This window comes from Catharus ustulatus, chromosome 6, assembly GCF_009819885.2.
Source record: "Catharus ustulatus isolate bCatUst1 chromosome 6, bCatUst1.pri.v2, whole genome shotgun sequence".
Taxonomy (NCBI): Eukaryota; Metazoa; Chordata; class Aves; order Passeriformes; family Turdidae; genus Catharus; species Catharus ustulatus.
The window spans coordinates 17,012,840-17,037,895 of NC_046226.1; the positions used below are offsets into that span (position 1 = coordinate 17,012,840).

The 25,056-nt window shown below is 41.8% G+C and overlaps 2 protein-coding genes across 3 annotated transcripts in view; both read left to right on the top strand.

The window, feature by feature from the left end:
• PPP4R3A (protein phosphatase 4 regulatory subunit 3A) overlaps positions 1-2,135 on the top strand; it is a 40,054-nt gene extending 37,919 nt beyond the window's left edge. Inside the window, exon 15 of the mRNA XM_033062868.2 lies at positions 1,257-2,135. Within this exon, the coding sequence (XP_032918759.1) occupies positions 1,257-1,370 (114 nt within the window). The 3' untranslated portion in view covers positions 1,371-2,135. The remainder of the gene's footprint in view (positions 1-1,256) is intronic.
• Positions 2,136-11,157: 9,022 nt separating this feature from the next.
• The window catches only part of CCDC88C (coiled-coil domain containing 88C), a 94,989-nt gene continuing 81,090 nt past the window's right edge, over positions 11,158-25,056 (top strand). For both annotated transcript variants that reach the window (XM_033062944.2, XM_033062947.2), the window contains exons 1-3: positions 11,158-11,624; positions 11,737-11,837; positions 18,988-19,096. In XM_033062944.2, the coding sequence (XP_032918835.1) occupies positions 11,565-11,624; positions 11,737-11,837; positions 18,988-19,096 (270 nt within the window). In that variant the 5' untranslated portion in view covers positions 11,158-11,564. The remainder of the gene's footprint in view (positions 11,625-11,736; positions 11,838-18,987; positions 19,097-25,056) is intronic.

A 25,056-nucleotide genomic window follows, 5' to 3' on the forward strand; every position in this document is an offset into this window, starting at 1 on the left:
GGACACTTCCTCTAAATCCCTCTGTGGAGGAAACTCCTTGCATAACCCAAGAGTTAGTCTAGTGCTTTTTAAAAGGGATGGAATTAGCTTGCAAATCCATTCAGTCTATTAGAGATTTTTCTCTCCCAGACAGTGTAATTCCTTGAGTCTAAAATGGAGTCTTTACATATGGAACGTATTGGATGCAGTATTGCCTCCACAAATTCAAATGGTGGTGACAAAAGACAAATGTTCAGGTTGCAAAGGGGAATATGTAGTGCACTGAAAAACACTGGATTCAGGCAGAAGGTATCTTACCTTCTTTCAGAGTAAAACATGCCACAGTCACAAACTAGAAACAGTGTTGAAATTGCATTTTTCATTAATTCCCTGATGTTGTTGCTTTAGGTGTAGTATACTCAGTGTTATATGTATGTGACTGTACAGAATATGTGTAATTGTTTTTCAAATAGTATTTTGGTATACAATTGACTGTAATGTTCTGGTTTAGGTGTCCATTATTAGGCACCTGAATAAGTTATAGGACCTTTGAGTAAAAAGTATTTGACTACAGCTGCCTCTGTAGTGAAATGCTGGTTAAGCTTCAGAAATTGCAACATAGTATAGTTAGGGCAAGTTTCGGAAGGTCATGCTGCTTCTTCAAGGGTCTGAGGCTGCCTAATCTTGAATTTGTGGGTATGTGCAATACAAAAGTTTTCAATTATACTAGATACATTTCATTTTCAGCTGACAAGTTATTTAAACTTTGTAACCTGTACACATCATTCAATTATATTATTCAAAAAAAATCTTCATTGCTACACACTTTAACTTTTGTGAAGACAAACTGTGTTCTAAAAGTATCATAATTTAAAAATTCAAATTGAAGGGTATTCTGCATTTGTTTTTGAAGTGCTTCCAGATTGCTCAATGCAGTCAGCTGTGCTCAGTAAAAATAAATTGTCTTTACACATGGAGCTGCAGTGACACTTAACAAAATCATGTAGATTTTTGGCTTTACTTAAATTTCAGGTGCATATATTTCCAGTTGGATAGGTAAAACCCCATTTTGGATTTATTAATTTAAACATTTCTCAGATAATGTCATTTTCATTCATACTGAAGGATTTATTTTTCTTCTGCATCATTTTATTCAAAACCTTCTGAACCAATGTGCTTATGGCAATATTCTGTGCAAACATCATGTTACAATGCAATCATGAATTATTGATGTACAAACATTCTGTTAATTATAATAATTGGGTCTGTCTTTGTAGGGAGGCCTTGTTGGGCTTGTAGATTATCCTGATGATGATGAAGAGGATGATGAAGATGAAGATAAAGAGGAAACTTTACCTTTGTCAAAGAAAGCAAAGCTTGAGTCATCGTAATGGCAACTGCTGAAGAACATTACCAGTTGGGGAAGGATTTTTTTCCAAAAACAAAACAAACCCACAGCAAAGCAGCAATCTTTTGTGAATTACTGTGTATGACACAGATCAACCTATACAAATGGATTTCTGCCAATCAAGTGCCAATTCAAAGGAGCAGAAGAAGGAGAAATACTTCATTTAGAGGAAAGACTTACGCCTTTGAGCTCTCCAGCTTGGACCACATGTTGCCCTTTTCTCAGGGAAGGAAATGGAAAACAAAACAAAACAAAAAAAAAGAAAAAAAAAAAAGAAAAAAAAAGCCAACAGGGCAGGAGTTTTGTTAGTGGAACTCTGGATTGGCTGGTCAGTTGCTACAATCAGAATATGCTTTCTTGGACCATGTATGAGACTTCTGAAGAAAAGGCGGGTTTTGCCATAATTCTTCACTAGTTAAGAATGCCAGCAGTTTCTTTGTATAAAAGAGACCTGCCTTTGAAATCGTACATTCTGAACATTTTACTCAAGCTACAACAGGTTTTAAAAACCTCTGCGGGGGAGGGCCGAATACAAAGTTTCCTCTTTTTTTTTAAATCTGTTCCCTTTGCCCTTTAAACTGCAGAAATTTTTTTTGAGGTGGGGGATTTGTTTGTCCCTTCTTGATTAAAGATTGAGTGGAATTCTAGATGTGGTCACTTTTGTGTCATAATTTTTTTGCCCCCCTGAGTGTATGCTTAGTTGTTGAGTATATATTTGGGACCATTAAAATTTTTTGATGTAATATAATCTCACTGTTGTGCTGGTACCTGTTTCACACTGTGTAATTTTGTTCTGCATCACAGTTCTTAATATGTTGAGGATTTTATGGAAGATGGTATAGTTTTTATTGGAGAAAAAAAATCTTGCAACAATGTGCATAAAAGCAATACTATTTTGTGACTAAATATTTTATATTAAATTTTACAGCAGCACCGGTTGAGAGAAAAATCAGGGAAACAGGTTGAATTTTTTAAAAATTAAACCTATAGATAGGAAATTAGTATTCCAAAGAGGCTGAAATTTTATAATGGAGAACAGTGATGGTAACTAACTCATCAAAAGGCAAGATGGATGAATTAGGAATACCATTATACTGACTCATTTGACTTAGAAAAATAAAAAAGAAATAATTAAAGCTGAAGGAAAACAGCATTAGTGGTATTTTTTAAAAACCTCTGATTCCCTTTGGAATACCAGTTTTAGTGAATAAAAGATGGTTGTAGAATAAACTCTTTATAAGGGCACCATCTTTTGAAATTTATTCTAATATTCAGTTGAAAATCAGCAATTAACTTGGTCTAAATCAATGACTGCCTTCTTTCCCCTTTTCCCACAAGTCTAAATAATACTAATTTGAAATGAGGCATTATATCCTGCTTCCTTACAGGAGATGGCTTTGCACAGCAGTGCTCCCTGTGAAGGGGTGTTTATATTCAGTTCCTTTACAAACGAGACCCTTTCTTAGATATATTTTCAAGAGCCGATTTCCTTTTGCCATTCAAAGCCCCAGTGTTGCAACAATCATGGTGTTTAATACATAAATGTATCAATGCAAAGAGAAATAAGAGAAATGAGAATCTGAGGCAGGTTCACAGGTGATCACACCCCTGGTAAATGAGCGCTTTGTTTGTGAACGTGGTAGGTGGCGTGGCAGGTTCTGCGCTAACCACAAAAGGCAAAGCTTCAGTGTTTGGGCTTTGTGAGTACATACCAGCCAGTTTGGATCTAAGTAAGAGTGTGCATTAAGGAGACATTATTAGCCATCTTTTCCTCAAAGAGTTCATTTGTAATCACTTTCTAAGGTTGAGTTTTTACAATGTATTTGAAATGTCTGTGATAGGTCAATTCTCAGCAGTAAGTTTACAGAGGTCAGGAGTTGTGCATGTGGTCACTACAGGATTAGACACAATCTGCAGCTGCAGGCTGAGTCCCCATGCTGTTTCAACAAGCTGTCTGAAACTTGATTTTTACAACTTTGGTGTCAGAGCAGATATTGTGACGAGAAAATCAGCAATTTTGCAGGTTTTCTTAATTAGCCAGAACCTAAACCCAGCTCAAGCTGTCAAACTGTTCTTGAGCATAAAGCTCTCAAAATTCATCCATACAGTCATCTGTAAGTCTTCCAGGCTCTGTCTCAAGAAACCATTCTTCTGAGTTTGTCAGAGGAACACTTTTGTTAAAGTTTTTTATGTTTCTGTAGCAATTGAGTGCTTGCATCTTGTGATGTTTGATGCTGCAGTCTTCCAGACCTGCAGATGCTTCCATAATACTTGTAGGAATTCTGGATTTTGAAGTAGTACATTTAACAGAAGAAGTATGATGCTGAAGTTATTGGGCTTGGTGAAAATAATAATGGAAGCAAGAACTTTTTGAAGTTTTTACATTTTTATATGTTTATGAAGCTCTAAAAGACTGGTAAAACATTAGGCTGCACATCTTTTAATGCTAACTTGTGATTAGATGGTTAGATGTCTTCCCAGTTATCTAATGCTCATAGCCTGACAGGACATGTCTGCACTGAGACAATATATACATAGAAGTTGGAAGTAGATGAATGGTGGGTTTACTCTTACCCAGTGATGTTCACTTTTGTATTCATGAAAATCTTGCAATGTATTTTGGGGGCGGAGGGGGCGAAATATTGAGACTGCGAGAAGTGATGGATTTTTTTTTTTTAAGAGTGGGTTTGAGTTTATAGGTGGAAAAATTGTGTTAGGAAACAGTACTCTGTTCTAGATCTTTTATTGGGCTGATTTTTAAAAACCATTCATCCTTATCCCAAGAGAGCTGCATGTATATTGTACTAAGCATGGCTCAGTCATCTTCGTTGCATTTTAAAGTATGGTTTACAGGGCAAACCCTTGTGTATTTACATACAAAAGCCAGGGTGGTGTTTGAATCATCCATACAGGCCCCTCTATTGCTTTAGTGGCTGAAAGACTTGATGCTGAATCCTCAGATGAACTTCTAAGCTTTGAGCCTAGACTTACTGGGAATACGAGACAGAATGTATATGAACTACCTGGTCCCTCTAGGAACCCACACACTAATGAAAGTAATTCCAGGTGATCTGGAAGATTTCCAGATTTTATTCTAATCTGTGCAGTGTGGCTGGCTGTATTCAGGTTAACAGTGCACATCACCACAGAAGAGATCTCCTGTATCATTAAGGTGAAGGGATCTAAAACCTAGTGTATCGAAACGGTGAAAAAACCTGAGTTGTCTCTAGAATGTGCCTGCTTGGCAACAAAGATCAGGCTATTCATCCATTCATCTCTCATAGCCCACCCAGGTGAGGCATTATGTTCTCATGGAATCAAGTGCCAAGTAGGTCCAATCGTTTTAATGTACTGAGGATCAGGTTCAGATCAGGTTTGCCTGTGTTTTTACATCCCTGCAGAGATGTTTAATTGGAGAGCTGATGGGGCTCTGTTCTCATCTTCCTGCTGTGGCGCTATGGCGCTGTTAGGCCAGCAGCTGCATTTTCAACCCAGCACAAGCTTGCTTAATTATGTTTGCTGGCATCTTTAGAATGGCCACAGAAGTTCAGCCTTACCCCTCTCAACCATTTTACAGCTGCAGAGGCATTCTGGAGCAGTGCTGTGGATGCCAGAGCAGCACTGCAGCTCCCCTGCCTTGCGGACATCAACTCCCATTCCAGGTAAGTTGTGAAAGCAGGAGATGAGATGGGTCACCCTTGCCCTGTAACACAGGGCAAGCATTCAAAGAAGAGAAGTTGCCACAGTTAAAATTTTTCTAGAAAAGTTGTCCATGTGCATTTTCTCCACCACTTTCTCTTTTTGGTGTCCAGAAGAAATGAAGGAATGTGCAGCTCATAGTTCAGTTCAGAAAGGAGGCAGGGCATGTGGGCATGCTGCAGATACAGGAAAACTATGTGTGGGAGGGCCTGTAATGCCACCTTCAATCAGAGCCATAATTTTATGTCTTAATTCATCTGAGTGAGATGTAATATAACATCTGAACTCTTAGGGGTCCCTTCCAACCCATTATATTCTGTGGTTCTCTCCCTATGATTTTCATTGGTGCCTAGCTACCTGATGAGCTTGTAGATTTGATTTGATGTTGCTCTAGTTGCAGCCACATTCACAGGAGTATGAATTTATGGGGGTTAATATAAATTAATAGAACAATTGAATGCTGAAATGAAACCCTGTGGACTGCTGGGGGAAAAAAAAGGCAATTAAAAAAGGGAGAGGAAAGATGCCATTTCAGTATGCCAATTGTATTTATGAACAATGTAAAAATAATATATAAACCAGTAGATAATATTAAAAAGCAGAATGCCACTGGCAAATTATTGGAATAGCCACTGATTTGCAGTGACTTTAGATCTATACCAGTGGCCTTTGCTGTGCACTGTAGAATGTCCCAGGGATGTGCAGTATCTGTCTGTCACAGGACCCTGAAATGGCTCCATGGGAACAACTCTTAGTGGTTTAGGTTGAGGTCTGGGAATTATCTGGTACAGGGTAGAACTGTGCTCACGAAATGTACATCTGTAATACAGATGGGGATGATTTGGGCTGAACAGCACTGATACTCTAAGCAAGTGTAAATGACATGCATAAGGACACTGTAGGTGGGCTGCTGAGAGGGCTCAGCAGCATTCCCTGGCCATGTGTACCAGTGTGGGTTAGCATTCCTTCTGGAAATACATGTGTCCCAGAGCCCGTACATCATGCTCCCAAGTTTTTAGACAAGGCTAGCTTTTCTCTTGTGTCTGGCAGCTTGCAGCATCCTCCTGGCCTTTATAAAATACATAACGAAGAATGGCTAGGGGCTGACGGGGAAGAGAGGCTGTATTACTACAGTGTGTCTGATCCTCTCTGTCCTTTTTGGATACCCCAGGTTCTACATCAAACAGTGACAGAACAGAGTTACACTAATTGATAATCTGCGCTCGGGTCTTGCATCAGAGTATAAAGACAGGTAGGAGATGTGAATATCCAACTTAAAAAATGGGGTTTGAACAGTATTGTCACCACAGGTGAGTCCTTGTGTGCTCTGCAGTGAGTCTGCAGTCATTCCAGCATCTGTGAAATACCAGTGTTATAATGCAAATAAAATTCTCTAAAGCATCTGTAATTTTAAAAAAATCTCACTTCTAAGGAAGTCAAGTCCATGTGATTTAGTCACTTTCTGTCCACACTGACCTTCTCTAAATAACATTAAATTTTTATATAATTCAGCTAGAATTAAAGCCACCTTCTGTGTTTCTGTCCTCAAATTCTCCCTCCCACATGTGCGGCTCTTGCACACAGAAGTGAATTTGGGGTGCTATTTGAGCAGATAGCAGGGACACAATTTCCTCATTGCCATGTTGTTCACTGTTCCACTGTCCACTGTTCTGCCCTTGGTAGGTATCAGAGGTGATGCTCCCAGCCCTGCTGCCACACCTCCCTGCTGACTTTTTATTAACTTCTCCCTGTAGTGTTTTCCTTCCACATGAATTTACACTTTCTTCAACTCTGACAGCCGAAGTATTTCCTAAAGCTGCTTATAAAATTTTTGGCTGTGCTTGCCTATTATTTTTAACTCACCCCCAGTGTCATCAGTATAGATATTGATACAGTCTTCTATAAATAAAATGTCAAAACAGCAGTCTGAAAACCTAAAACTCACTGAAGTGCTGCACCTTCAAAATTCACATTCTGTTTTTATAAGGACATTTGCTAGTTATGATTGATAGGAATTGATACTTATGATTTCAAACACTTTTCATATTAATAAAATATGTTCTATTTAATACATTTTAGTTCATTCTATGCTTTCTATACTTACCTATTTTTCCTTTAAAGCAGTCAGTAACAGTTCCTAGTGTGGTCCTACAGGTTCTTTTTCTTGTCTCATGATTCCCAGATAGTGCTGCTAGTGTAGTTCTTCTTTTGCCTCAAGACAAAGAAACTGAGAAACACACATGGCAATCTTCTGCCTGGGGTATGTGCCCTGCCCTGATGAGAACACAAGATTTTGGGTAAGGTACCCAAGCCTTTACACCATTATTCTCTTCAGTAATCACCTTCTCAACAGACCAGACCTATTGTGTCTTTAAAAACTGCAAGACACCATCCCCCTGGTGCTGCTGCTGCTGCTTCTGCTGCTTCAGAGGACATTTTTCCTGATTTGCTGGACATGAAGTTTCCACCCTGCTGTATCTCCTGAGCTCACTGCATTAGTTCACCAGCCTTTGCTTCTAGCACCTCTTTAGGTTATGAATCTGACTAAAATTAATTTATTCTCTCTTGCAGGGCTATGAGCCTCCCTCCACTGCTGTGACACTCACTGCCTCTCGGAAGGGTTCGAGTAAAAGAGGTTATGTCACCATTTTGTGTTTGCCTGGGATGTTGAGTACTCCTTCCTTGCTTTTGAGTTCATGCAAAGAGCCATAAACCGCTGGTGCCCCTTCATCTACTGCCCGTATCTTTTGCTTGTATTAACTTTATTGTTTGCCTTGTGTACTTGACTCTTTATTTATTTTCTATGGACTCAGAGGTTTATGAGATATTTATTCTGCCCAAGCTCTCTCTCCTTGTATTTTAGCTTCTGTATTATGTTCGTCTCTCCAGGAGCCTAAGCAGCTGCCTTAAATTTCAGCACTGAACAAACATGTGCCAAAGGTTAATTCTAGTTTTTTTCTGGTAGTTTCTCTCTGAATGTTTCAGATACCAGCTACAGACTGTAAATCATCGGCATCCCCCACCCCTTGTCCCTGCATTCAGATTGATCCAAGGCACATTAGCAAATACTTCTGGAGTTTTGTTTGTGTTTTGGTAGCACATACAGGTTTGTTTCTTTTTACCCTCATTCAAATTTCTTCACCGCCTTTGTCTAAACAAAATGAACTATATAGAAAATTTCAGAATCTAATATTGTGAGGGCCAAAGCTATCTTCTAACCGCCTTCTTTTTCTCCTGGCACCCATTGTTTATAGCTTCAGAGTCTACTTAAAGCAAACTTGCTCAGTAGCTGAGAAGTTGGTTGATGAAGAGTCAAGTCATATTTACAAGAAAGCTGCTTAACGAAAGTCCCAAGCCAAAGAGGAGAAAAAGCTCTTTCCTGATTACCATGAGTTTAACTCTTGTATTGTAACCTCATGAATTCTGTTATTCCCATCCCTCAGCAACTTACACTTCAGACAGCAGATGAATGGTGGAGCTTTGTTGATGGTTGTACTCGTTGCTAGGGGACAGTCTGAGGGGGGTGAATCATGCCATTTACAGTCAGCCTAAAGGAACATTTGGAAATGTTTGAGCTTAGAAAGTTCCTTCTGCAGTCTGTGTTGCTGAAAATCGAGTGTTTTGTGGCTGTGAAAACTGCTTTAGAAATAGACATGATGATAATGGAGGCATTAAACACACTGGTGTCTTTAGTAGCTTGTACCTATGTACATGTCTTAAACCACAGTTTTGGTGCTTCTTAATTCTTTGATAATTATGTTCTTAGTGAAAAGCTGACCGTGTGAAATGATATCAAAACAAAATTATTACAAATCTCATTAAACTTAATTGCTACAAATTTGCACCATTGTTTTACTACAAGAAGCATGATTTCAAAATGCAATTGCTTGTACATGCCTGGATCTGAACTTTCTTGGATATATTCGTTGGTATTTGTTTTAGTTTATCTGCTCTGGGAAGGTGGCAGCTTCAGGTACCATCAGAAATGAGAACTTGGCCTGTAGTAGGTAGGTACGGTTTTACAAAATATCTTTGGTAGAACACAAGGTGGGTGAATAAAAGTGCTCTCACTATAAATGCTAAAGCACAGTTTGGAGAGGACGTGGAGGAAGCACACACCCAGCTGGGGCTGCCAGGTATGACACAGAATAACCGAGGGGAAACCTTCTACACATTTTAGGGGCTCGCAGCCAGGGTATGTGTTTAGACCAAGGCCCTCCGCAGCCCCGCGTCCAGCGCTGCTCTCGGCGGAGCTCCGGGCAAGCCTGGGCTTGTTGCTGCCCGGGGCAGCCGCGCTCTGCCGCCCGAGCGTGCGGCTCGGCGAGACTCGCAGCTGCTCAGCATTCCCAGCGTGCGGCCCCGCGGCCTGCAGCCCTCCGCAACACCGCATCGCCCTTGCCCCATGCGTGTTGGAGCAGTTCATCAGTATTTGCAGACTAGGTCAGTGCCCCCAGCGCATTTCAAAGCAAGCCCAGTGTTATTTCCCACTGCTGCTTCGCTTTCGGCATCCGACCAGAGCGCGCCGCCGCTTCCCGCGCCGCCGCCAGGGGGCGCCCGGCCCCCGCCCGCCGTGGCCGAGGCGGCGGAATCCGCATTCCCAATCCGCATTCCCGATCCGCATTCCCGATCCGCATTCCCAATCTGCATTCCCGATTCTATTCCCGACCCCATTTCCGATCCTATTCCCGACCCCATTCCCAATCCGCATTCCCGATCCCATTCCCGATCAAAGTATGGCAGTCCATCTCTCTGAAGTGTTGACAAACTATTTACCATTCTTTTTCTCCCCACGGCTATTACACTCAGAAGTATACCTTTTTCTCCACCCAACTACAACAGATGGCTTGCTTGTAAAGCTTTCTTCTTTTCAGGTCCGGAAACGACTGGACTACATGACTCACATGGTGAAGAAACTGAGCAAAAACAGGTGCTTTCCAAGCTGCAATTCAATGTACCCGTCCTTGTCTACAGGGCCGCCTAAAATAAGAATCTGCATGAAGCAGATATGAAACCTGATCTTTAGTGGGACAAACGGGCCTCTACAATGAACATCAGTGTCTATCATTTAGTAATAGTTTGCTTGCAAACTGCTCTGGTCCCTCAGGCACAACAACAGATGTCTTTCCCTCAGTCGATGCACATACACACACTCCCTTATACGAATCGAAGGTGGGTGGTTAATAATAATCAGAATTTCAGATGTCTTGTCGGACTGTGCAAGATCCAAAAATCTATTTGTGAGTTCAGTATGATCAAAAAAAGAAATAGGTAGAATGCACTAAGTGGCTGATGCACAAACTGATAAATACCAGAGATACATTTGTGAAAAGTAGAGCAAAACAGAAAACCCGACACAACCAGCCCTACTATGTGCATTACACTGTTCAGCTTCATGACTAAATTATTTGTCTTCAGGTTCTGAGCCTGGGATAAATAAAGCGGCAATCAACCAGATTAGGTGGCATTATTTCTCTTCCTAACTAAAGAGGGGACAGGTCCGGTCGGGCAGGGAAGCAGCCGGCCCCCGGCGGTGGCCGTGCCCGAGGGACGGCGGCTCCCGGCACCTGCTCCCGGTGCCTTCCGAGCGGCAGCGCAACAGGCGGCGCCGCTCGCCTCGCTCCCTCTCCTCCCTCTCGGTTCTCTGAGCTGCACTCAGAGAGAGCTTTACTCGGCACGTCTGGAAGTACTTTGTGGGCAATTTCGGGCTTTTTAAAGCGTAAACTTCGGACCCGCGCGCTCCCGCTCGGCGCTGGCGCGGTTCCCAGCGGAGGAGGGCGCGGCGCCGGGCGGCTCCCGCCAGGTACAGCCGCCCCCGGCGCGGCCCCGCGGGCGAGTTTCCTGGCGAGGCCGCGCATCACCGCGGTTACAGCGGAGCGAGGCGGGGAGCGGGGCCGCCCCCGCCGCGCGGGCAGAGGCCGCGGCCGCTCTCGCAGCCGCGTGCGGGCGCTGCCCCGACCCCACACCGCGGCCCGCCCCCGCAGCCGCCCATTGGCCGGCGCCGGCCCCCTCCGCCCCTCCCATTGGCCGCGGCCGCTGCCCCTCACGCCGCCGCCGCCGCCCGGGTCTAATTGCCGGGGCTCGGGCGCGCCCCGCCACAGGTACCGAGGCGGTCGGAGGGGCGCGGCTGCTTGGAGCTGTCCCGCGGGAGCTCCGCGCCTTTGCTCCCGCTTCCTGGACATTTGCCGTGGCGGCTGAGCACCCCCGTCACTCCCGGCGTGGCTCGCTCTTGCCTGGGGACCCCTTACTGCAGCCGCGGAGCGAGCTTGGCGGGGGAGGACCGGCCTGTTGCCGTCGGGAGGAGGGACCGCGGCGAGCGGCCCCGGGCTCGGGGCGGGGGTGCGATGAGCCGCGCATTGTTCGCCCTGTAGGCAGCGCCCGGCGGGCAGCGGGGCGGCGGGCCATGGGCTCCGCGCCTTTGTCTCCCGAGTAAGCCGGCCCCGCTCCCGCAGCCTCCCGCCGCCGCCCGAGCCCCGGCGACATGGACGTGACCGTCTCCGAGCTCCTGGAGCTCTTCCTGCAGAGCCCCTTGGTGACCTGGGTGAGCAGAGCGCGGCGGCGGGGAGCGAGGGCGCGCCCCGGGGTAGCCCTGTCCGGCCGGGGTGCCTGGGGCCGCCCGCCATCCCCCAACGCTGCTGTGCTTCCTCCGGCAGGTGAAAACCTTCGGGGACCTGGGCAGCGGGGACCAGGACAACCTCGGCGTCTACATGGACCTGGTGGATGGCGTGGTCCTGAACAAAATCATGCTGCAAATGTGAGTGAGGTCGGAGGGCGGCAGACACGAGGGGGGCGCCCCGGCCCGGAGCTCTCCTCAGGCGGGGAGGGCGGCCTGGGGCCGGCACGATTTTCATTTTGGTTGCTCTTTGAAATTATCAAAAAACAGTGTGGGGGGAGGGAAAAAAGCTCCGACCTAATTCAGTTCCATAATTCTTTAGCTACTTTTTCTAATATTTTTGTGTGGCGACTGTGTGGTTTTCCTTTCTTTTCCTTTTTTTTTTCTTTCTTTCTCTTGGTTATCTTAGTTAACGCGGCAGTGGATGGTGTGTGGCAGTACAAAGAAGGAAATGAAAGTACTGTATCATAAAGCTTTAGTGGGAGGGTTTCATCTGAACTTTGTCTGCTCTTGTGTAAACTTCGATACTAAATACATAATTTGGAAAAACGTTTTAGTGCTGCCTGTTTCCGGCGGCACTGTAAAGTCATATGTTGAGGGAACTTAGAAATTGGTTAAAAGATGGAGTGGTGAAAATACCCTAACATCGAAGTGAATCGTTTTTAGGACTTGTGCTATGTTTTTAACCACATCCTTTCCCGTTGCTGATCTACTGTGCTGCATGCAGAGCCAATTTTCTCTTTTCCCTGTATCTTATTTTAAATATTCTGAAATATATCTGAGAGCTTTTGTAGGGACAAGTGTTTGGCTTTCAGGGGAGGAGAGTTTGGAAGTCACTCAGTTTTGGCAGTGCACTCTCTTAAGTGACTGAAAGCAATTGAACCTCGACCAGTGATTTGCAGTGTAAGTCCAAGCATTTAAATGAAGAATTCATATTAGAGTCCTTGAAAATGTTGAGAAATATCATTAAGTCTAACAGTCGATGCCTCACCCACTCAGATTGTCAAGTTTTGTTATCTTCTAGTACCTGGCTGCTCTATGTGAGAAGGTAATAAAATTTTCTTTTTACTTGATGTTACCAGGAGCGAAAATTGTGAACTGGCGCCTCAGTAGTGAAGCTGGTGAAAATCCACGATTCAGAACAGAACCCAGATCAGCCAGCACACAGGGATAACAAGCTAGTGGTGTAAAATGTTTGCAGGGATAGAAGCCTCTTGTAAAGAGAAGACATATTTTCCAGTATTTTAAAGGCATAATTATACGCTTTAAAAAGATTGTTTTCTGCAAATTAGAGTCTCAAGTATGAATGTCTAGATCCAGGCTTGTAGCTTTCCGAGGTGTGGGAAATTAAATTTTGATTTATGACCATTGTGTTTGGCACAGAGATGACCAACCTATCAAAGACCAGCAGCTGAGTTGGCTACAGATTTAATTAATCAGTGCTGTTATCTAATGCATTTATATAATTATGTGTGCAATAGTCTTATTTCAAAACAAGAAAAATTAAGCAAGTCATACTTAATAATGACTTTATGAAGTTATGTAGCTTTTGAATGACTGTGGCATTATTAGAAGAGTTTTATTAGGTGGTGTGTGCAAACTTGTAATTGGCCTTTGAACTATGTCTAAGGAGGTAAGAGTTGTTAAAGTCGAGGGAGCAACTGAACGGTGAGGGCGAGGAGAGAATTATTACATCTCATGGAAATGAGGAAGATAAGTATACAGGCTGGCTGAGTGCAGTGACACTAGTTGGATTTTGTCTGATCTCTTGTGATTGTGAGAGGTGCCCTGGCATGTTTACTGATTTTAAGGGGTCAGGTAACTGAGTTGGTGGGACTTCGGTTTTTTTTGTGTCTTTTTTCCCAACAAACGTTTCTGCCAATGGTTCTCAGAAAGGGAAGTGTTGGAGGCATGAGCACTGTGGAAACTGTCCCATTATTTACAACCAGGCTCGCTTTTTAGGCAGCTTTAGAAGTGCTAAAGAACTTGAAACCAAAAGCTTCGTACTGGGAGCCCAAGATTGTTTAATTTAGGAAGGATTGCAATTTTATTTGTGTATCCTGACCTAGCAAGGTGTTCAAAAGAGGTGCTGACTGACCTTTACTTTTCTATGATTTTAACTTTACGAATTGCAATGTAATTTCTGCTTGCATGTAAGTCTGGCAAGTCTTGTGAGGCATATTTCTGCCCCACAAAGCTTTCAGAATAAAAAATATGTGTTTTTAAAAATTCTTGCTCATTAGTTTTTTTAAGTCCTGGGTACTGAAGATGGCTTTCTATGCTTGGCTGGAGATTTCTTCCTGCTGAAAGCCTGTTAATGCAGGCCTTTGATAAATTTGGAGTTGGGTTTGCCATGCTGTGATAGTGTTGATTGCTTGAAAGCACAGATGCAAGCATGGACACACATGTAGAGAGTAGGGGGTGGCAGGGGGAAAGAGCTGAGCTCCTGATGTGGACAGCTCTGCCTCATCATTTGTGTGTTATTTCACTTTGAACTTTTTTTGTCCTGCTTGCCTGATGACTGGAACAGAAATAACAGGGACGTGTGAGCTTGCATCTAAACACCTGGTGTGATGCAGTACTTTGCTGCAAATCAAGCTGTTTCTTTCAGTGAAGATTTTGAAAGCCAGATTCTTGAGGAATTCATTATTAAAAATACAACATTTCTGCCCTGCAGCGAAGCAAATTTTAAGTTTAATTCAGGGCAAAAAGACAGGTGGATCTGTGAAGAAATCCAGATATACCTGTTGAGTGGAGATTGCTGAAGGAAAGTACAGCTTTAGCTGTTTAAGTCATGGATGGGCTATAGGAGTTCTATCAGCCCCTAATTTCTGCATTTCTTTGTTTTTTCCCAAAATGCTGTATGGCAGCTTTGGGTGGAGAAGATCCCAGCTGCTTTGTGTTGTGGTGCCAACATTTTTTAGGTGGTGGGTTCATCTCAGCAAGGCAGCTGTGTCACCAGAGATGTGTGACAGCTGTCTGCTGCTTTTCCAGCCTGCCAGGTCCCTGCTGGGTCTGTGACAGGAGGTGAAAATAGGCCTGTGCCATAACTTCTTCCTCTTCAGAAACGAACTGCCCCTGGGAATGCCAGCCTTGAATAAAGTGTGGTTTGCTCAGGCTTGCCAAATGTAGCACAAGGGCAGAGGAGGGGAACCTGGCCCAGGCTTAGGCAGACTGTAGTTGGTAGGACACCAGCTGTTGGGCTTTGCTGGTGATCCCTTTGCTTATTGGTGTTCACTAAAACAAGACTGTTTTTAAGAAAGCTGGGCGTTGTTTGGTTCTCAGTAGGAGCACCGAGCTGTTAAATGAGTTAAATTTAGCAAGAGTCAGACAGCAGTGTTTGGTTCCCCACTTATATTTTAAAACAAGATAAATGATTTTTCAAATAATTCTTTGTAGATGAAGGGTTTCCTTTGCCTGTGTCCTGCTCAAGTGTATATCCCAACCTGATCATGCATGAGGGACAGTGTTGATTTTTGCAGACTTTCAGTACTGGCTGAATGCTCTGCCTACAAAAAAGTTTGTTTATCTTCAAAGTGAAGCTGCTGTGTTTCAGGTTTGTGTTGTTGATGGATTTATGTGTACCAGGTTAATGAGATTCTCGGCAGACACACGTTAAAGAACTTTTTTCAGATGGCTGTGTCACTTCCTGGTATGGAATTAGCACGTGGTGGCACTGCAATGACTGCCTTCAGTGTTACAGTTGCAGCTGTGGCATAATACGTACAAGCATAAGCAGATATTTGCCCCATTCAACTTCCCAAATAAAACTTCCTGTAAGAAATGATGTGGAGGTTTATACAGGCATAGAAGTGTTTTCACGTTGGCTTGTTCCAATTCTTCGAATTGAAAATAGACTGCTTTTCTGTCCAAACATTTAGCAAACATGAATGTGTGTTAGAAATACTGCTGATAATGCTATTTGTGTTAAAATCGTGTTATAACAATGCACAGTAATAAGTTTTTCTATTTCAGTTGCTGTCATGGTCTGTGGTACCGTTATCTGTTGTCTTGAATTTAGGCCATGTGACAGGAACAGCCACCTAGTGAGTGCCTGCTCCTCGTGGTTTGTAGCAAATGGCACAAATGCCAGAAGATATGTTACAGATGTGCATCTGCTTAATTTAAAACTTTAGAATGTTATATAGAGGTGCATTTTTCCATGATGTTCTAGGCAATTTAGCAATTTGCCAGCCTTAGTGTCATGGTCTCATTTGATAGAGGAAGAAGTTGGATGGTGGGAGAGTTAGGCTAGCCCCAGTGTGGTGTATATTTAGTGTCTTGCCTGCAAAGTGAAGTGCTGCAGGAATGCTGAGCCAGTCGCTTCCTTCTGGCATCTTTTAACCCTTGGGCCTGATTTGAGGGCTTTCCCCTTGCTCATCAAAATGGCTTCTAAATTGTAAGAATGGGATTGTAATTTTGAATTTTAAAATTTAAATGGTATTTTTTTCGGTGGTTACTTTTATGAATCGATTACTTAAGGAGTTGCATCATTGTGCAATTGTGTTGGTACTCCCACGCCTGCTGAACTTGTCACTTGTCCTGTGTCTCTTGCCCCTTTCCTCTCTGTTCCTAGAAGACTCATGATCATCTACAAACCATATGACTTGTTTAAAATGTTTGGGTATATAGTGAGAATTTCTTTCTGTTTATTTGGCTTGGGTGAGTTTGTGGAATACTTCCCTAAGTTACACCTCAGCCATGACCTCTCAGTCTTACCTAAATAACTTTTTTGATTTTGAGAAGTAGGTGGCTTTCCAATAAAAGAAATGTAGTTTTCATGATATTTGTGTGTAAGGGAGAGACCAAACATCAAAGGACTGAAAAAGCATCTGAGGTGGTGTTCAGGGATTTTTTTTCAGGTACATTCCCCACCCCCAGACATGAAATTGTTTGGGTTACTTGGTTAGTGTTCAAAAAAAAAAAAAAATCCCTCTTTAATTTTCAATGTGATCCTTACAAAGAGCTTCCTTCTATAAAGTTCTCGATGAACAAGTTTCGCCATACAGGCAGGTTCTATAATGTATTAAATGTGGTACCAACAGCCCTGTCTTCTTTAGGGTAGGGCTGTCTTTAAGCACAGAAAGAATAAGTGGGATGTCTCTTGTTGAGAAGGAGTTGTTCCATTTTCCTGTGAAGGCAATAAGTGCTGGGGCAGTTTGAAGTGTAGGCTGTGCTGCACTTCCACATCTTGTGCAGAGGGTCCTCTCTGAAGTAAGCTGAGGTGCTGTGTGAAGCTGGTTACACAAGATGTTCAGAAAACATGTTTTTGAACTACATTCTGTTTTCAGAAAAGCTTTTAACTTCTTTGTGATCGAGAAGTGGCAGGAGTGCCAGAGCTATGCTCTGCTGCAGCTTGGCTGGAGGTTAAGGACCCTGAGGTCAGTGGCATTAAGGGCTCTTGGAGCAATCAATTACCCTTAACGAAGATGATAGGATAAAAGCTCTGGAATTGCTCCTGAGGGCCTGGTCCTGCTTGTGCTTACCTTCTTGTAACAGTCTCCTCTGCTGTGCAAAAATGAGCAGATTGTGTCTAGGAAGTAGTTGTTCTGTCTCTTGTGTGCCTAAAACTTTATCCAAGTCCTGCAGTTCCACTGCTGCAGCCGTTGAAGAAATAGCCTCTGCTTTCCTGTGGCTGCTCAGTGTGTTTTGTAGATTTTTGCCCCATTTTGTGCAGTTCTGGGAAGGATTGTGGAGCAGTGACTGCTAGCCAGTCAAAGATGTCAATTCCTGTCCACAAACCTGGGAACTCTGCCAGACAGTGGCCAGTAGCGTGGCAGTGTGCTGTTTGCATGAGCTTTCACATGGAAATGAGAACTGTAGACTGACCCTTTTGTTTGGCCAGCTTCTCTTTACTGAATGTTTCTTCCCTTTTAGCTTCCCAGTTTGTTATCATGGCCTAAAAAAGTTGTGTCCAGCTTCCTTTGAGAAGGCAGGGTGCTGTCTGAGCTCTAGCCCAGGTGTCATTTATGCTTCTCCCTCACTGAGGACCTATCCTGTCAAACTGACAAGTATGGCTTCTGCACTCCTGTACCTGAGCAGCAGTATCATAGAATACTTACTACAGGTTTTATTTGAAACGCTTGTTGCAGTTGCCTCTTTTTGTTGTTTCATAATTTATTATGGTATAAATCCATATACAAAATCCTTTGCTGCTGGAAAGGCGGTGTAGTGTCTTGCTAGTTTATGCCAATATTGGTCATCTGCTTAAATCCACGTACATAAATACTGTCTGATGTTATCTGCTGTCAAGGCAGTTTTCTCTCATCTCTGGGCTATGTATTTTTTTCATACTTATTCCTATAGCATTACTTTCACTCAAGAGGTGCTGTGGAATAGTTGTGCATTAAAAACAATAAAAGCTCTTTGACATGCTTATATAAACATCGGCAGATATATTTTAAAAATAAATATTGGATCAGTTCCTCTTTTATTTCCTTGTCAACGCCTCAGTTCAGTAATTGGCCCTGGAAGAGCTGTGAATGGCTTAATTAACAGCCAGAGCTGTGGGAGGCAGGTGTTTGGATTGTGTAGGAAGGAGTCTGCTGATAAGAGTCATTATTAGAGAGCAAACACAAGACTTTGATCTGTGCTATTGGCAGATAAAGATTTTCAGGTTTGTTTTTTTCAACGTCTTAGAGTATACAGAGATGATCCGAAGGTGTATATTTGTATGAAATTATTTGCAACCTTTTTTCTAACTTATTTTTTATTTTTAGAAATAAGATTGCTTCAAGTGCAATTTTGGTTCATTTTTAAAATAAAAAAAAAATGTAGCATGTATATGAGATGTAATTATATTATATGGGGGTAATAAGAACAGTATTTTTTTTTCTTTCTGTTTATAATACATCTGCTCTTTACAGTTTTTAGCAATCACTGATCAAGCATTAATACCCTCTTCTTGTCATCAAAGTCCAAAGCCAAGGAAGGCATGATAGTATTTCCTAGGCTTGCCTTTATTTGAATAAGGGAAACTCCATATTATCAGAGACTGCTTTGATCTAGTTTGCACAAACTAGATATGCTCTTTTTTGAGGGGAAATTATGGATAAGAAGGGAAGCTGACCTGAAGTGCTGTGGGAGTTTCAGTAGGCTACTTTGTGACAAGAAGGAAATATTTCCAACTTACATGTATGTGCAGAGGTAATGAGCTTATTCTAGCATGAATTAATGCATATGTGCCCTATAGTTGTCAGTGTATTTAATTAATACATTTAAATGTGTTATTGAGGTGTTAAGTCTTAACACCAGTTTAATTAGTAATATTTTATTTATTCCTTTTTAACAGAGATCCTCGACCAACCAACCAACGTGTCAACAAGCATGTAAATAATGATACCTATCTTCGGGTTCAAAACCTGACCATCTTGATCAGAAACATTAAGACTTATTATCAGGTGAGATTTCTGCTCTCTGCTCATTAATCTGTGGTGATAGCTGTACTGCTTTAGCTAGTGCAGGGGCTGGGGGCTCAGAGGAGCTTGCTAGAGGAAATGGAGAGGAAATTGTGTTTGTGTAAAATACTTTCAACCATACTTTTTCTTCTGAAAATGACAATACGGTTATCTTCTCCATCTATTTCTCATGGCCAGAGGCTGCTTCCTTGCCTTCCTCTTTTCTTTTTTTTTTATTATTTTTAAAGTTATTGTCCTCAAAGACTGTCATAGCATTTGGACATGCATGTACTAAAAGGGCTGTTTTGTGGTAAGATTGTGTATGTGAAGGGGTTTGCTGAAATGGAAGTAGTATTTCTAGGTATGAGATGTTTTTAAAACAGGAAACCTTTTCTTAAAGGAGCTACTAGAAAATCCTGGTAAAAATGTTTTTAACACTAGAATGTAAACCTTAAATTGATAGGAAAAATAAATCTCTGCTTAGCTTGAAGGTAGACTTCTTAAACTCTACTTTGGTGTTCAAGCAGTTGTTTGTTCGGAACTCCTCTAGGAGAGTGAAGTGCAGGAATGACTGCAGAGTCTCACACTGCACTTGTTGGGTGTCATTCTTGAACTGTCAGTGTTCCTCTACTGTAACAGTGCTCCCTTAAAACCAGGGTGGTGACAGCTGAGCCTTTTGCAGAGTTATGAGCATGTTGACTCATGCTGGAGAGCATAGCACGAGCTCAGTTACTCTAAATAGAATTTCTGTATGTGCACTGTTGTGTATACTTGGACTTCTTAATGAGGAGGTAACTGTTCTACTGTTTCCTTCTGCACAACTTTTGCCAGATTTGAATGCTGTCCAGTATATAAACCAGGCTGAAACCACTTAGGATTGTTAAAATACTTCTGTGTGTCTCAATATAATGAATAAGCCAGCTAAATTATAGGAGTTAATGTCAGTGTGTTTACCCTGGACACTTCATCTTTTCTGCATATAGAGATGAGACTGTGTATTGGTCTTGTCTTTAAAATACAGAAGAGAAGCATAGTGCCTTTTCATGCCATTCTCTTCAATAGCTTGCCTACCTCTCTTCCACGTGTTTGCCCCAACTCTGCTCCTGAACTTGTTTAGGGAAGCCTGAAAAAAAGGCACTTGTGAAAAATGACACAGTCAGATGGGCTGTGTGACTCATCTGTGCAAGTTCCAGCAGCCTGCTAGGAGAACAAAGTAACTCAGGTTTGAGATGGTGTAGAGGAGGATATAGTATATTTCTGAAGATAACTGATCTGTGTCTTGTTAAGATCTGGAGATGCTAATGCAATGTGATGTCATTCCTGAGGCTTGTGATTTCTAAGGGGAAATTCCATTTTGGTCATAACTAGAGGCTGAAGTTTTGGGTTTAGTGGGTTGCTTTTTTTGTTTTGCCCTCTTGTTGCTGTTTGTTTCTGTAACTCAGTAAATAGTTTAAATGCACATAGAGTCTACAAGAGAGATCAGTCCTAACATTCTTTCTTCGTGCCCCCACAAGATGTACTGTCTGAGGGTCTGGTCCTTCAGGTGTTGAAACTCTTTCACGAGCTGCTGCCTTTTTATTTATTTTTTTTCTCCTTTCTTGAAGCTGATACTCTGACCTCTTTTAAAAGTACTTGGAGTAAGATCAGAGTCAGGAAAAAAGTGATTCAGAGTCATGTGTTATGTTGCTTGTTGACCTAGCTGTTGAGCTAATCCAATAAAGTTAGCAACAACTAAAATAGGTTAAGACACAGAATTTTCAATGGAAAACAGTACCTGAGGCTTGCCATAGCAGCTGTAACAGTGATGTTCCTATTGTAGTCCAGAAATTAAATACTGTGAAACTTGCTGCCTGAGGACTGTATATATGGTATGTAAACAAAGCAGTCTTGAGAGCTCATCAGTCTTTGCATTTGGTCCTGAAAATGTAATTACAACAAAGTTTAGAATAAAATAACTTTTTTTTTTGTGGTAATAACATTATATAAGAAACTTATTTTTCCTTGACACAATCATATCTTCAGGGTAGATCCAAGATCTTGATGGTAATCTGAGATTGCCTTTCATGTGGTGTGTGCAGCCTTCAACTCTCCATAGTCTGGGGGTACTTGAGGCCATCTATGCTGTAATTGAGCCCTGTGTGAGATTGATGTTGAGTATAGTGTTGCATCTATACTGATGTCTGTTAGATGTTTGGAGGTTTTCGTGTCATTTAGTATATGATTTAGGTAGGTTTTACTAGGGTTTTTTAACATGCAACCAAATAGATGCTTTGATATATTAGTCTTAATAATTAAATATTGTTAGGCTACTTCTCTCCTGAATGTTAGAGATTTTTTAAAATAGGCTGAAGTTATGTTCATTGTTTAATGAAGTAGTATAAAAACATTAACCTAAGTTAAAGTGAGGGTAGTTAGTGTCTTACTGACTGAAAACATGTTTGCAGACTGTGTGGGAAAAGTTCCTGACAAACAATAGGAATACACATTTTCTGCTTGCTCAAGAGAAACAAAAGCTCCTAAAAACACAATATTGGCCTTGACATTTTACATTCTTCTTCACTTAATGGACCAAAGTCAAGTTTATGCCATAACTGCTGAATTTGGTAGACCAGATTGTCTAGAATGAAGCAGCATTTTCCTAATTGTTTTTTGAAGAATATTGGTAGGTATGAAAGAATACTTGCCCTTCTCTGTACTGGGCAGGAGCAATCAAGAGTGTGACACAAATTCATGGTACTGTAGACAGTATCTGAGGAAGGTGATGTAAGTGCCTGCTAAAATTAATTCTGGTATTCAGAAGGTAGTTGACATTTCAGATCATGTAATTGTCTAGTCTGTCTGTATCCAATATCAGATTTCTTGTATATCTGTGTAGCTGATCTCTTCATTAAAGCAAAATTCTCATTAATACAGATAATGCTACTTCAGAAAACAAGGACAGGTCTGATCCAGAAGCACAATTCCAAGTATTACAGTGTTGGCGCTTTCCTTATCTCATAAGCTGAGGGTTTCTGCTGGAGATAAGTATGAGCAAGCCAGGTTATTGGTGGAATTTGGGCTTGATTTAAGCTTTAAAGATAAGCCCCTGTTTGTGGTTCACCAAACATAATATGGGAGGGGTAAGTGCAATGAAGAGGCCTTTTTTCTACTTGAATAACCTCTCTATTTTAGAAATCGGCTAACTGAATTTGTTCATTCACAGTTTTCTGAAGTGTTGCCATCTTGCATCTTTTAAAAGACTGCATAAGAGTTCATTGCTGGTGGCTACTAAGAAAAACAGTGTTGCGATTCCTAAAACAGAGGACAGCATTGGTTGCTACTGGCTTTGGTGGTTTTTATTTGTTGGCTACCTAATACTTGTTGCCAGTGATACCATGCAATGTCTTTGCATTGCCCATTCTCTCAATGGTTGTACCTTTGCAGGTTTTATTGACTTGAGAGGGCCTCTCTTTTGAAACAGAGCATATGACTCATTTTGCTGTGGGATTTTATGAGCATTCAGGATAATATAATTAATTGCATTTAATAGTGGTTATGCTACTGGTTCACTGGAGAAATGGCTGATCATAAAACTCCTGGAATTGGTGCCATATCTTGGAAAAGGCTGAACACAGCAGAAAGTTTTCTTTGCTCGTAGTGTGAATTTCTTTGCTCATTATGTGACTCTTCCTGCTGTGACTGAATTCCAGTGCTTGTCTGTCTTTAAACTGAAAGAAGATGGAAGAATGCTAGAGAATCTGAAGGGTATTAGCCTCTCCCTTTGCAGTGTTGTAGCAAATATTTAAATCCTGTAGGTGCTGCTACTTGAAGATTCCATGTAAGAGCAGTACCTGAATCTGCAGTGCTTGGATAATATGCTTGTACCTGTAGAGTTTTGAAAGAAGCCTAAGGCAGGCTGGCAGGGGAAGCTTGAACTGACTTTATTGTGCTTCCTCTGCTCATGTGTCAATCTTTGGGTTTAGTGTTTTTTCTAAGGAACTAAAAATCACTTTCATACCAGTTAATAAAAAAAGGAGCTTTATGGAAAGGTCTGTTTTGAAAACAGCTGGTTTCCTAACTTTCAAAAATGTCAGTAATCACTCCAGCAGTATTGCACTCTGAAGCAAAAATTCCTTGCATTTACATTAAAGACTTGAAGCTGACAAAATATAAGGATGTGATCATCCCTTGGCTATGCCTGGGTGGGTATTATGGTCACATCTGGAGTATGTGGATGAGAAATGCTGTTGGAAGAAATGCTACAGTGTGGTCATGGCTGTATTTTTGTTGCCTCTGTTCCCTGCAGTTGTGGCTGCTAAATACCTAGCAGATTACCTCGTGTTTCTAAGAGGTTTCTAAAGGAAATATCTCTTAATTTAAAAAAATTGTGCTGAGACACAGCTCTGAAAAGAGTTGACTGTGTGGTATGTGCAACTTCAGTAAGAAACTCATAAAACCCTTAGTGTTCTCATTGAAGTGAGGGGGGGTAGGTAAAGGAGAAGCAATTCACTGAATTTACTGACTATACTACCACAAATCCTTTTGTCCTCATCTAAATCACTTAGCTGGGCCCAGAGATCATGGAGGGCAAGGATATCTTACTTTTAAGGCATATTTCTTCAGACTTGTATCCTCCTTCTAGTTTGCTGCTCTATACTTGTGTGAAACAACTACATGCAGCAGAGTTTTTATCAGGTCTGTTAAAGGATAGTAGCTGCCCATGAGTTTCTGAGGCTGTTTCTAACCTCTGGAATAGAGATAAGTTTGTTTTTAGGCTGAGACAAATGCTGTTTTTCCCTGTGGATCAGTGAAGGTCTTGCAATACCAGTAGCTTCCAGATCAGTAAACAACTCCCACTTCTGTAGTTGAAGTACTGTCAGGTTTAGAGCTCTTAACTGAACTGTAAAGAGGAATTCAAACTTGGAGCTCCAGATTTGGGCACAGCTTAGGGACTGGCAACTGTACTCAAGCTATAAATAAAGCTCTGGAAGTACCAGTGGCCTCTTGTGTGAGCTGGAATCTTTCCCTACTAGTCAGGCTGTTTCTAGTGGGATAGTAATCTAGTCCTTAGCAAAGTAAACAGCAAAATGCTAGAAATGCATGTAAATGCACACACCCTGAAGTCAAAAAAGTATTTTTCTGTTCTTAGGGGGAAAGTTTGTACCCTTGATGGCCTACTGAAATTAGATAAAACTCAACTTCTTTTTGATAGCTTTGTCCATTTGTCGGGTTAAGCTATACTGTACCTGAGTGACTGCTTTCCTTTGACTCCTCTTCCCTAGGAACAGTGTTGGCTTAGGGACAACCTTTCTTCATCTCGAGATTTAAATTCCAGAATTATTAACTGAGAGTGTCAGCTTTCTCATGAACAAGGTATCCAAAACTTCAACAGAAACTCTTTTTAATTCAAATGCTTTGCTGATCTCATGCACTCCTAAGTGCAGTTCTCTCCCTTTTCTCTACAGTTGAGTGGGCTGTATTCATAGTCTCCAAAATTTTCTGCATTGGCAACTGTGCTGTTGCACCTACCAGAGGTAGTGTGCATGCTCTTGTGGCCTGAAGTTACAGCTGCACGAAGCAGCAGTGAGCAACCATGAAGTCTGTTTCTCACAAGTCTACAATAAATAAACGCCTATGACAGATCAGTTATTTGTAAGGTACTGTTGTAGGGATGATCTGTGTTTCAGTAAGGCAGTGGGCCTTTCAGGACTCGAGGTTCTGCCACTGGCACAACCTGGAGTAGAGCCTTATTAGCTGTGTATTTGCTTCCACTTTTGTTCTTCATTTGACTTCTAGTTAGTTTAAACTTGCTACAGGCACACACTGTCTATATGTATTTATGCAATACTTAGCTTAATGAAGCTTTCTTGGTTCTGCATTGACAAAAATATTTTGAGTTGGGCTTTCTCTTGTGCAGGAGCATGATCATGAGACATGAAGGTTGTGTGTAAGACTGGTATTGTCCACAGTGAATCATGAAGACA